At 43.8% G+C, this 14,054-nt stretch overlaps 1 protein-coding gene across 1 annotated transcript in view; it reads right to left on the bottom strand.

The window, feature by feature from the left end:
* Positions 1–558: 558 nt before the first annotated feature.
* The window catches only part of PLA2G15 (phospholipase A2 group XV), a 159,918-nt gene continuing 146,422 nt past the window's right edge, over positions 559–14,054 (bottom strand). Inside the window, exon 6 of the mRNA XM_082271076.1 lies at positions 559–1,143. Coding sequence (XP_082127202.1) covers positions 632–1,143 — 512 coding nt within the window. The 3' untranslated portion in view covers positions 559–631. The remainder of the gene's footprint in view (positions 1,144–14,054) is intronic.

Raw genomic sequence — 14,054 nt, 5'->3', positions numbered from 1 at the left:
ACAGGATTCCCGCACAGCCAGCGCCTTGAGAAGATTATACATCTACCGGTAATACTTTTACTTACAATACCTTGGAGATTTATCAGAGAATACATTTACGGTACTTACGGTACCTTGCTGATGAATAGGGCACAGACAGCCAGGGCTTTCAGAGATTAAGCCTGCTTAAATCCCTTTGGGATTTTTATACTCTGTGTATAAGACGATCCCCCCCATTTTTGGAGGATTTTTTTCAGGTTAAAAAGTCGTCTTATACACCAGAAAATACGGTATTTGTAGCCAGTTTTTTATATATTCTATAATAAAAGTATGGATGAGGGCATGCAGTGGCCAAATAGTTAACATTCCTTAAATTATAAAAAAAATGGGAATACACCCAAACTATTTCTTTAGTTACAATAACATTTGTCTTCCTCTTCATATGCAGAACATAGGTGAAATGTGCTGGAAATTGTGCAAAGTACAACTCAAAAAATGGCTCAATAATGTTTGGGCAAACTGTACATAAATGCATGACTGGTAATCTTTGAACTTTGAAGTTATAATCATTTAAAAAACAGATAAAAGAGCCCAAAAATCCAAATTTCAACATACTGAGAAGGCAGGTTACAATGTTTTTAAGAGTAGTAGGCTATGTACCTAAAAGAACCATCTTGATGTAAGATATGGTGGTCATATTTGACAACATTGCAATGTGTTCATTACCCGGCAGCTCCACTAAAGACACTGTCTGTTTCTGCCTGCCCACCCACTTATGACACTGTAAGGCACTTTCTATGTTAACTGTTCCATCTCCAGGTCCATATATTATGTTTGGGTCCTTGTCTGGGAAAGTATCATACTGGAACGAATCAGGGGTGTCCACTTGAGTACCATAAAGACAGTGCACAGGAACTCCAGGAGGTGTAAGAGATGATATTATTCCCTCTGTTTCTTTCCTCATGACCCAACCTTCTGGAAAGCCAATGTCATTATAAAACTTCTGATAGTCCTGCAGTGTGTAGTTTGAGCTTTGTGTCCTTACAAATACTTTGTCAAAGGACCACGTGTTACTGTATGGAAGTAGCCAACTAGTAGTCACTGCTGAGCGCTGCTGGTCACGAATCCGCAATGAACTGATTACTGGAATTCTGTTGTTATCTCCTATAAGGCAGATAATAAGTGTAAAAATTACTTCGCCTTATAAGGGCATTTTTACAAATAAGAAAAAAACAGCAGTTCATATTTATTTGTAAACCAGAAAAAACACTGCACTAAAGGAGAAGCCGCTGACATCTGAAACAATAGTACAAAGTTCCAGATAACAATATTCCAAACAATATGGTGTAGCGCTAATCATGGAAATAGTTTGCAACAATTGATATGTAACAATTAATAACCATAAAGTGAATGTGGCTCAAATAAAGTTATAAATAATAATAATAATAATGCTGTGTGACAAAACATAAAATAAATCAACAGTATTAAATGTCAGCACAATGAGTCCATGTATATCATAAGAAATCCGTCAAGGATAGCAGATGATCAGAGTCCCCAGAAAGAAAATCTCCACATAGAAGAATAAGATGTGTCAAGGAGTCGTAGAGGAAAATGCACCCAAAAAGTGTATCAAATTATAGGTGGCTAAGAGCATCAAACAAAGAAACAGATGGTCCGGGATAAAATCACCAATTGCACCATAGTAACCATCAGTAGCCAGCAGGATCAGATGAGAAGCATTTCCGAGGCATCAGCACTTTCCACAAAACTTATCCTCAGTGTGTATAAGAAAGAAATAGAGGGATGGCTACCATAGTGCATTACCAAAAACTTTTATTTAAAATAGCTAAGAGATAAAATACTCACATTACGTGAATCACATGAATGGCATATAATACAAGAAGCATAAAGAAATGTGCTGCTGCAGCGTTCCTGCAGATCGTTCCTCTTTCAACAGGGCTGCATAAGAGGGGGCGGGACAGGCAGAAGCTCATCACACCGCCGCAAGTCAGGAGCTGTGGTGTCTCGCGCCCTCAGGATAAACACTGAGGATAAGTTTTGTGGAAAGTGCTGATTCCCCTAAAAATGCTTCACATCTGATCCTGCCGGCTACTGATGGTTACTATGGTGCAATTGGTAATTTTATCCCGGACCATCTGTTTCTTTGTTTGATGCTCTTAGCTATAATCTGGTGGCGAGGTTGATCCTGTAAGGAGCCATTTAATACACTTTTTGGGTGCATTTTCATCTACGACTCCTTGACACATCTTATTCTTCTATGTGGAGATTTCCTTTCTGGGGACTCTGATCATCTGCTATCCTTGACGGATTTCTTATGATATACAGTACATGGACTCATTGTGCTGACATTTAATACTGTTGATTTATTTTATGTTTTGTCACACAGCATTATTATTATTATTTAAAACTTTATTTGAGCCACATTTACTTTATGGTTATTGATTGTTACATATCAATTGTTGCAAATTAATATTTATTGTAAAAGAAAGCCCAAATGGTTAGCCGTTTTTAAGCTGAAGTCCAAGCAAACAGCTAAAGACACAGATGAAAAATACATGTAGGGAAGTTGCCTTACTTGCAAACAGATTTCTATTTCTGTCCATCTAGTTCTGAAATTTACAAAGCTCAAGTCATACAACACAACCCTGTCTGGCAGCGGAGGACACATAATTTCTATCTTATGTAGTTCATAACACTTACAAGTCTCCTCTACAATCCCACCCTGTGACTGAAAGCGATAGAAGAAGCAGCAGACCAATAAGTTCATCTCTCTGTCACCCTGTTCTCACCTCCTATCAGCATGCCCCTCTTACTGCAGTACAACTGACCGGCTCCTTGTCTCCCTTACCCCAGTCTAAGTTCTGCTGCACAAGGAGTGTAGGAGTCTGATGCCAAATCAATTTCAAGCACTTACTGCTTGCATTAAAACGACATTAGGAATGTAATAATAAATACAAAGCGATACCAATATATACACACACATATACATACACACACACCATATATACTCGAGTACACGCTGACTTTTTCAGCACGTTTTTTATGCTGAAAAAGCCCCCCTCGGCTTATATTTCGAGTGAGGGTCCCTCCTACCTTTTCTCCGGTGCAGTGCGGTGACGTGTTGGCGCCATTTTTAAATGTAAGGCGCCTCACCGAAAAGGTAAGTGAGACTCCTCCGCAGCCCCTGCATCTCCTCAGGAGATGCAGTGCTGCGGGCATGGTACAGGAGATTCTCCTGTACCATGCTCGCTGCACTGCATCTCCTGTACTATGCCTGCAGCCCTGCATCTCCTGTATCATCTCCTGTACTATCTCCTGTACCATGAAATAAAAGTGGATAGTAATGCGCTTCAGTAGTAAACCAACAATATTAATGTGTAAAACAATAAAATCTTGTAGGTGCAAAAATAGTGCTTGAAGTTTTTACCTCCATCATCTCTGGTAAGAGTCCATCTTTATCACTGGGCGTTATTTTATTATCACATTGTCAAGTTTATTTGGAGGCTCTGTTTTGTCTAACACATGGTAAGAGGCCATTCACTACGTTTGAACACAGTCACCATTTAAATGTGGACTCACCACTGAACATGTTATTTGCACATGTTTGATTATGGACTTTAATTGATGAACTGTATTTTGTTTACACATGATTCTGAAGTCCTCCAATTTTGTGCACTATTTTTGCACCTACAAGATTTGATTGTTTTACACATTAATATTGTTGGTTTACTATTGAAGCGCATTACTATCCACTTTTACTTCATTTACATATTTCTCTAGTGCTGCTTCTACTTATTGATTTGCGCACTTTTTTTTTTACTTTCCTCAGTCCTCAGTCCTTAGGAGATGCAGGGCTGCGGGCATGGTACAGGATATTCTATCGCAGCACTGCATCTCCTGTACTATGCCCGCAGCCCTGCATCTCCTGTACCATGTCCACAGCCCCTGCACCATGCCCGCAGCCCCTGTTTTGGGTCTCGTGGTGGTCCAGTTGGGTCCAGTAGCTGCTGCATTTCCCACCCTAGGCTTATACTCGGATCAATAGGTTTTTCCTGTTTTTTGTGATAAAATTAGGTGCCTCAGCTTATATTCGGGTCAGCTTATACTCGAGTATATAGAGTATATATACACCTGGAGTTCAGCTTAAAGTATAACTAAAGGCAAAACTTTTTTTTTTTTAGCTTTGGATATTGCTTTGTCCCCAGAACAATAATAGGAATGGAAATGAACACAAGTTTTAGTGACAATTAAGAGATTCCCTCTGTTTGGAGGGATTTTTTTTCTCTTCCTGTTTTGGGACAGGAAGTGAAGGAAAATCTTCCCACACAGAATTTAACAAAACAACCCCCCCCTTGCCCCAGAGGTATGCTTGCTTACCCCCCCCCCCCCGCCCTTTTTTCTGACCTGTCAGGCTGCATGCCCGGATAAGGGTCTGGTATGGATTTGGGGGGGACTAAATGCCATTTTTTTTCTAAATTTTGGCGTTTTCTTTTTTCCCTTACATTTTTAAATAGCCAGGAGCTGGCAATTGTAACCGCGAGTCATTTTAAATGGGATTGGACTTTTTTTTTTTTTTTAGAAAACTGGATTTTTGTTTTACCATAAAATTATTTTCTCTGAGGTTCACTGACAGACACAGCTTTAAGTCTTTAGACCATTAGGCTTATGCTCTTGCTCTCTAGGAGTAAGACTAGGTGGAAACCTTTTTGGTTATGCCCCTGGGGCAGTCCCAGAGGGTTTACCATCACTTCCTTCTGTAGGACTTCCAGTTTATGACAAGCAACGTCAGAAGAACAAATAACTCAACCCCAAAAGAGGGGTGGGTGCTGTGTCTGTAAGTGAACCTCAGAGAAAAGGATTTTACAGTAAGACAAAAATCCAGTTTTCTCTTTCATTCACTGACAGACACAGCTTCAAGTCTTCAGACGATTGGGATGTCCCAAAGCAGTGCAACATGAGGGGTGACAACTGGAGCTCACCAACAGAAAAAATTTCACACTCAAGAAGCGGAAGCCTCCACAACTGAAGCCTGCAAAACTTTGCGGCCAAACACTGCATCCAAAGATGCAAGGACATCCACTTTATAAAATTTTGTGAATATGTGTACAGACGACCAAGTAGCCGCCTTGCACACCTGAACCAATGGCGCCTGATGACAGAAGGCCCATGCGGCATTAAGCACCCTCGTAGAATGCGCTTTAACAGGGAAAGGAGGAACCTGACCCTTATTGGAGTAGGCCTGCACCACCGTTTACCTGATCCACTTGGAAATGGTCGCAGCAGATGCGGCCTGCTCCTTACGAGGTCCATCCGTAAGAACAAAGAATCGGTTCAGTCACCGCCAGGTAAACCCAAATCATTCTTACCACATCTAAGGAATGTAAGGGAATTTCCTTAGGATGTCTCCATTCAAATGAAACACCGAGACAACCTTCGGAAGGAACGCCTGACAAGGTTGTAACACCACTTTGTCCCTATGAATCACCAAGTAAGGTGACCTACAGAACAACACAGCCAACTCCGACACGTGACGTGCGGAAGTAATAGCCACCCCCTTCTGTGACAGAGTAAGCAAAGGAATTTCTCGAATATTTTCAAAGGGAGGCCTTTAAAGCACAGACAGAACCAAATTGAGATCCCACAGAGGTACCAGGGATCGCACCGGAGGAGCCAGATGGCGAACTCCCTGCACAAAGGTGTGAACGAATTGCTGCCAACAGCCTTTGTAAAAAATTAGATAAGGCGGAAATCTGGCCCTTGATGGTGCCCAGAGCCAAACGTTGATCTACACCCAACTGTAGAAATTCTAACAGGCGAGACACAGAAAAGGAGCGACTCACACCAAGTAATGTACGCCTTCCAAACTCGATTATGAACCTTCCTGGAAGTTGATTTCCTAGCCTTTAACAGTTTAGGAATCATCAACTCTGACAGCCCAGGGCCACCAGAAAGACTGGGAGTTTCTTCTACCTCGATTCTGCGTAGAAGTCTCTACAAAAGTTGTATTGGAGGAAAGGTGTAAATCAGACGATACTGACCCCATTGGGCCACCAGAGTGTCTGCGGCGTCGGCCAGAGGATCCAGAGACCTTGACAAGAACCTCTGCACCTTCCTGTTGAGGCGGGAAGCCAGCAGGTCCACATCGGGAGTCCCCCACCGAAGACACAGTTGATGAAATACCTCCGGGTGAAGAGACCATTTTCCCGTATCCAACTTCTGCCGACTGAAATCGGCCGCTTGCCAATTCTCCACCCCCGGAATGTGCACAGCAGAGAGGACCTGAACATACTGTTCTGCCCACCTCAAGGTGCCGGCCACTTCCCTGGCTGCCAGGGCACTCTTTGTGCCCCCTTGATGATTGACATATGCCACAGCCGTAGCATTGTCCGATTTTATACACACAGGGTGCCCCTGCAGACGATCCGTCCACTGAGACAAAGTCTGATTGTCCGAATTTCCAGGATGTTGATCGGCAACCTGGACTCCTTGAGCCAAACACACTCCCAAGACACCTCTTCATATGGACAGACTGGCATCGGTGGTGATTACAGTCCAATACAGGGGAAGAAAAGATTTTTTACAGACGCAGGCCTGGGGAGCAGAGCTACCATAGGAGAGACTACCTCGAACCCCGACTCAACACAATCAGATTGTCCAATGACAGAGGATCCTTGTTCCATTTGATCAGAATCTAACTTTGCAAAGGTCTGGTGTGGAACTGCACAAACAAAACCACCTCGAAGGTGGAGACCATCAGACCCAGTACTTGCATTCAAGTCCTGAGAGACGATCGATGGTTGGACAACAGGAGCCGAGCAGCCTCCTGTAGCTTCAGTAGTTTTGTCTGAGGAAGAAACACCCGGGCTGACGCTGAATCCAGCATCAGACCCAAGTAGTCCAGCTTTGTGGATGGAGACAGTGCCGATTTCTGAAAATTCAGTGTCCACCCGAACTCCTGCAGAGTTCGCACCGTAACCTCCAAGTCGGCTTCTAGAGCCGAAGAAGACTGCATGCAGAAGCAGATCGTCCAGGTAACCCAGTACCATGATCTCCTTCTGCCGTAACAAGGCCAACCCTGGGGCCAAAGCCTTTGTGAACACTCGAGGAGCTGAAGCGAGAACAAAGGCTAATGCCACGAATTGAAAGTGCTCCCCGCCCCGCAAAACGGAAGAAAATGCTGATGCCCGACATATATTGGAATATGAAGATAAGCATCCTTGAGATCAATAGAAGCCATCAGATCTCCTTGAAGGAAAGCTACTACTGTGCAGATGGACCCCATCCGAAATTTCGGAACCCGCAAAAAGTGGTTCAGAGCCTTGAGATCTAAGATTGTACTAACCTTGTCTTCCTTCCTGGGAACTGTAAACAGATTTGAATAAAAACCTTGGAAACCAAGCTTTTTATTCAAATCTGTTTACAGTTTTGAAACCTTGGAAAAAGTTTCCCACACTGATACAATCAGGGCCTCCACCAGCGCTTTTTCAAGCGCGGCTGCAGAGGAGGAGGACGACTCATCCTCACTATTTGAGCCCTCAGCATGCGTGGACTCAGACCCAGTGGGCTGACTCTCGTCCACGGCGGCCAAATCCACCTCAGAATCAAGAGTAAGCAGAGGATACAGGTGAAGGTGGGGGGCGCTTCTTGCCAGGCCTCCTTTGTAGGGCCATATCTACTTTGGCTACTAGTTACTGCAGGGCTTCACCACCCGATCCAGGAGTGGATCGGGTGGTGAAATGAGCTCCCCAGGCTCCATGACCATAAAGGGTTAAGCAGAACCGCAGCTCAGCAAAGAAAAAAAAATGGGAGGCCAATCCCCCCTGTGCACCGTTGTGGCACTACAAGAAGCAGTGCACCCGCGGCACTGTTTACAGCAAGGAAGGATAGTGTATCCCAAGAGACTCACCACCTGACCTGGAAAGTGCCAAAACGATCTGCCACACTGCTGGAAAGAGGAAGAGGAAACGCTGACCTGACACTTGAGGCCCCCACAGCCTCAGCACTGTCTCCAACTATAGGAAAATGGCCGCCAATGCAAATCTCTGCGGAAACCAAAAACATGGCCATCGAACCGGTAATAACCGAGACCATGGAAAAATAATGGTACCACGTGGCGTTGCACGGGACCCTGGACCCCAGGTAAAAAAATTTACAGACCCCAGAAGAGGACCCCCCCCCCCCCCGCAGCACCCAGGTATGGAAAACCCTAGCTGGGACCAACAGCGGCATCACCCACTGCTCCTCCAGCCCAGCGCCATGTAGCCCCCCTACCCAATTTCACCCATGCCCCCAAACAGGGGCCGGGGTGGGGGGGGGGGGGGGGGTCGGGGACAGGGGAGGGCATCCAAATTTAAGGGAGAACCCCGCAAGGAGGAAGGGTGTTGTGGAAATTTTATTAATATTTGTGGACATTTTTTTAGGATATGTTTGCCATTATGTCTCCCAGTGTTGGTTTACCAGTAATTGCTATGCACAGCAAATTTGGCTTTAACTGGAATTTAGGAAAGACCTGTAGTTGTGGAAACCTTCCATTAAATGGAGACTGCATGCTACTTGCCTGATCATCCCCATCGTTGGGCGCTCGGAGTGGCTACACGAACGAGCAAGTGCCGGTCCGGATCTATGGCAGTGCGAGACGAACTCCACTGCACAAATGTATATCAGTCACGCGGGGCCCCAGTATTCACTGGCGGAGATATGTTTGTGATATGGAATTCTTATCATTTTGATAATATCTGCCCTTTTGCTGGAAAAATGGCTGGTAGCTTTCCATTATGCTTGATCCGCGTGATTGAAATACTGCTGCTATTGTCCTTTGCAGATAAAAGTCTCATTCACTGGAACAGTTGCATAATCACTATCAAGTATGGTTTTTATGAACTATATTATATAGGATTCACTCTAACAGGGTATGATGGGAGTGCATGCAGATGTATTAGCGGGGCAACGATCATGAGATACACGCTAGTTCCATTGTATAGTGTTTGGCAGGCATTTTTCCTACACGTGTGTTTCATTGATGGTAATAGTGCATGGTTGCTCGTGCAACCAACGGCGGGAAACTCAGGCATGCAGCTCCGCTTGTGCATGAACATACACTGCCCTTTCTATTGATCCATTGAATGTATACATGTGTGTGATTGGTTGTGCAGTACAGTTGTCCCCTCCCACTGCAAACCCCTTTTTCCTGACCATAAATAAACCAGGGCTCTGCTCTGAAGTGGAGACTCTTCAGTTGGCATCGATTTGACATAGCGTGTGTCTGTTTCCTTCTTTGTCGCCGCTCGATTGGATTTCTTTATACAAAAGAGCTGTACATTGTACTTTTCAGTACAAGGGATTAATGGCGCTTGGCACGTATTAATACCCACAAGTGTGCTTTTCAGCACAGTGAAAACCCCAATAATTTCCATCACAGTAATGGCAAGCCAGGAAGTTCTAACCGTAGGTTTCTAACTTCACAGTGGAAAAACAGAGGGGAGTGAGTCGAGTCTAGTGCAACAAAGGCCGGCCGTTTTTGGTAGGACACTTCATTTCAGTTTTTGAAAATTTGTTTCTTTAGACCAAAGCCTACTTTCTTTGTCTGCTGCGGAAGTTAGAAACACAGCAAAGGACATTTTCATTTGCAGATTTTGTATAATGATGGGGTGTTTTGTATTAAGATTTGTGTCTGAGGTTAAGGTCTATTAATTGGGGAAGAAACCTGTCTTTTACAAAGTTCCCAGTTAATACAACCTGGGGTTGTGATAAATGTGTGAAATATTTCCTTTTCAGCATCTCTTTTATATTATAAGTTTAGTTCGATAGGATAGCAATAGATTGCTAGTCTGACTGATAGTCAGTGTTGGTTTTGGCGGCGGATACCGCGTTTTAGTATAACAATCGGCTTGTGTATGTGCTGAAATTGTTTTTTGGCGGCAACACGTTTATTAGTGAAATTGGTGGTTATTTAAGATGCTGAAGTTTAGGTTGAGCATAGACATGCCGGTTTTGTACCGAGTTTCTGTTTCTAGTAGTGGCCGCGCAACTGAAAATCAGTATTCTGTGAGGATAACAATAGAGGACTGAGAAAAAGTAACTAAATCACAAATCTCAAACACCCAGCGCTTCTGCACTCTAAATATACAGTGTGCACACCAATAAAATAAATAATGTATGAACAGCTGCTGCCTAAAATATTAGAACATAAAAAACAGGATGCATATCAACTTAACATACAAATTAAGATTAATATCCACAAGCAGCGCTAGAAAGTGATCTCTAAAAGAAATTTGCGAAAGTCACTAAGTGGATACTCTAATGGTCCGGATGTACCGGGAGATTTGATCCGATGGGCTTGTCTCTTGATAGGATCTGGTAAGTGCGTTTCCTTTGGGAGAGGTTCACTTGGTGAGGTGAAGGGATTGAGAATTTCTTTCGGCTCCAGCACTGGTGGATTTTCCCTCCTTGGATCCTATGGGGGCTTTATTGGATTAATATCCCATGGACTTTATTGGACTGGAATTTATTAGTGATTTATTTTAGAGATAACTTTCTAGCGCTGCTTGTGGATATTAATCTATTCTGTGAGGATAGTTATCGTCTACACTAGATTTTGATCTTGTTGATTGTAAATTCTGTTTTTCCTGTTTTTAGTATAATTTTTTTGTTTTTATACCAAGAAACATGTGTTTGCTTGACTTTTTGTTTTTACATATTTCTATTGTGGCTGGTGGTTCTCAGTGCCACCATTTTGTGTCAACCACGTGTTTGGCCGCCATTTTGTTTTAGCATTATACTTACATAGTTGTAACACAATTTCCTTTGTGTATTGGCCATTTTGGGTTCTACATCCTATTTTGTTTGGTGGTGTTGAAACCCACGTGGCTGAGCCGCCATTTTGAGTTTTAACAAACCACCTCTTCCGTTTTAGGTATTTCTAAACATTTTTCTCTTTTTTGTTTAAAAGGGCAACTTTGTTATAGAGCTATTATGTGATTTTTGTACTGTATTTCAGTTTTAAGTGGGATTTCTTGGTTTTAATTGAAATTCAGCATCTAGGGAGATTTTTACAGGATCATTGCGGTTGTTTTTCTAGCAAACCTTTTTGCGGTTGTTTTTCTAGCGAACCTTTGTTCAGATTTTTTTTTTTTCAAATTTAGCATATATATCCATCCCATCTGTCTTTTTGTGTTTCTAGGTTTGTTTTTAAGGGTAACTATTTTGTTTTAGAACTGTTCTCAGTCTTTTTGTAAGCATTTGTGTTTAAGCTGTTTTTGTAGTGTATTTTGTCCCATTATGTTTGTAACTGTAAGTTTTTCAACAATAGGCTACAGTTTGGAGTGTGACTGATCCATTCTTTTATTGGATTCAGTTCTCGGTTAGAATCGGGTATGTTTTGTGCTGAGTTGCGGTTATTTCTCGAAGAGGTAGTGTTTTCGGTACTGCAGGTTGGGTTTTAGGTAGAGAGGTTATACCTTCCAGTGTACAATCAGCAACCGGCATCTCAATTTAATGTTTTAATGTAACATCAAGGAATAGACTGAAGACAAGGTTTGTATAGGGAGGACTTTCATTGTGCTTTTTTGGGTTGTTTGGCTGCACGGGTTAGGTCTAAAGGAACGTTGTACTTTGGGCCATTTACGTGAAATGGGTGATAGCGACATGCTTGTTTCAGCCTCCAATGCGTGAGGAATAGATACTGAAACCTGCCCCATATTTGGCCGTGTAAAAAAATTGGAGTTGGGGAGCGTGTGGGAGTCGATGAGCTGTATAGCCATACAAAGCCACTGGGTTGAGGTTTTCTAGCTGACCAGCGGAGGGCCCTGTAAAATAATCGGCGTCCGGAAGCAATAACTGTCAAAGCAGGCACCTGGCAGTGTTGCTCCTAAACTAGGTGCAGAAGGATTCCAATCGTCATGGGCAATGGTTCGTCCATGCAAAAGGGGGAAACACGGGCCCATCAAATTTGCCAAAAGGCTTCATAGTACATGAAGTCTGCGTTTGGGGCTCAGGCCATGAGACCCTTCAGGAAGTGGCATAAGTGGTCCAAGGGAACCAGTTGGTGCATCCCTTTGGGAGGTACCTTTGATGTCTGGAGATGGGAGAAGTTCATTAATGAATTTAGGACTAGGCTCCAAACAACAAAGATGTTAGACGTAGCATAATTGTGGCTTCAGAGATCTATTATGGTCAATCAGCAAGGCGTACATGAGGCGGTTTCTGTCCGGAAGAACCGCTTTATGTATACTTGGCCTGATGAGATAGCAGAGTCCAGTGATCCGGTGAGGGAAGTGGAGGAAGCTCTTTCTAGGCTAACTTTACTTAGAGGAGCCAGATCCGCTAACACTGAACCTATCACTGTCCCCCCGATTCACGGCCTGTAAATGACTCTATTGACTCTGCATCTTCATCTCAGTTTTCTTTGGTTTACAGTACAGACCTCGATACTGTTAACACCCTTTCACCTCCCACTGTCTGGATCTCTCAACAGCCTGTCATAATACCTAAACCCTCTCCTTCCAACTCTGTGGTAAACTATGAGCTCTTTTCAAGTGGGGACTTACAAGCGTTGTGTAAGTCAAGGGGGATTCCGTGGAGGAACAGAAATCATGTGGAGTGTTTACAAACCCTAAGGGACTTTGATTCCAAGGTCCCTTCCCTGTATCCTTCCCTGGGGAATCTCATGCCAGAACCAGTTTTGGGTGAAACCGTTCATATTAATCCACCGATGAAGCCACCACCTCCACAGTACACCCATGCTTTTGACCCCGGCACTTATCCAGTCCGGGTACAACAGTATGAAGGCCCCCCCTGATGCTAATGGAGAGAGAACAAGGGGGGATAGAATAGTGTGGCACGTCCCTTTTACACCCTCAGAGATCAGGAGCATCCTGGCCGACTTGCCGGACTATAGGACAAATCCACGGGGGTTCGGAAGGATTTTTGGCCAAACTCAATTTAGTTATGGCATGAGCGGAACGGATTGCACCCAGATTCTGAGAGCTAAAGTGAGAAATGAGATGGCAAATACAATAATCTCTCGTTGTCATATTACCACCCTGGAGCAGACATCAGGGGGTGGAAGGAATTTGTTGTGGCCCTCCGGGGAAAACTCAGATTTGTATGGTGCTACCGCCACTACTGATGTGATGAAGCTGAGCCAAAATTCAGGGGAGGAATGCGTCTGTTTCTGGCATTGCCTGATGCAGGCTGCATTGGATGCAGATCTGGAGGTTGGCCCTGATACCCCAGCTGTGGGTGTGTTAGACCCACAGCCATCCATCTTATGCTAAGAGCCAAAATTAGAGGGGATCCACATGCAAATTCGAGAACGGCTATTATTAGCTAGACTCGAATTTAACGAGATGTCCATGCCTGCCATTTTATCTACTCTCACTGCTATAAAAAGGGAGATGGATCTGAAGAGGCAAGATAAGACATCCAAGGTTTTTGTATCCCAGGCCCCCTGCCCACAGCGAACCGTAGAACGTATCTCAGAGCGCCTTCCCGAGCAAATGTGCCGAGGGGCCAGAGATATTGCCCAACGCAGAGAGGAATGGGTTTGCTATAGATGTGGAAAGTTTGGGGCACTTCAGGAGTCATTGTCTGACCAACACAGCTGGCCCAGGGGGGTGGCAATTTATTCCAGGAAATCCGGAAACCCCAATGGTAGGTATGGTCGGCAACGACTATAACTGATCATAGGGCGTTGGTAAACCAGTGTCAGCCCACATCAATCTATTTGTTGAGGAATTAAAATATCCCCTCCCTTGCCTCATTTACACCGGTGCAGCCAAAATTGTCCTAAGATCTCAAAACCTTAAGAGGTAGGGTTCCCCTTTCAGGGGAAACAACTCCCACCGTAGGTCTCACGGGACAGACAGAGTCTTTGCAAATGACTGAACCTCTCGATTGCAGTCTAGGACAGAACACTGAAGCTGTTAGGTCTGTACTGATATCGGTTGATGTTTCTTCGAATCTGTTAGGAGCTGATATTTTGTCAGAAATACAGGCAATTATCGAGTACACTCCAACAGGTATTATGGTAAGCAGCACACTGTCTGATGAACGCT

The sequence above is a fragment of the Pelophylax lessonae genome (genome assembly GCF_965119305.1).
Source record: "Pelophylax lessonae genome assembly, chromosome: 10".
Taxonomy (NCBI): Eukaryota; Metazoa; Chordata; class Amphibia; order Anura; family Ranidae; genus Pelophylax; species Pelophylax lessonae.
Note: the sequence above shows the minus strand (reverse complement) of the source record. Positions and strands in the feature narration are given on the sequence as shown.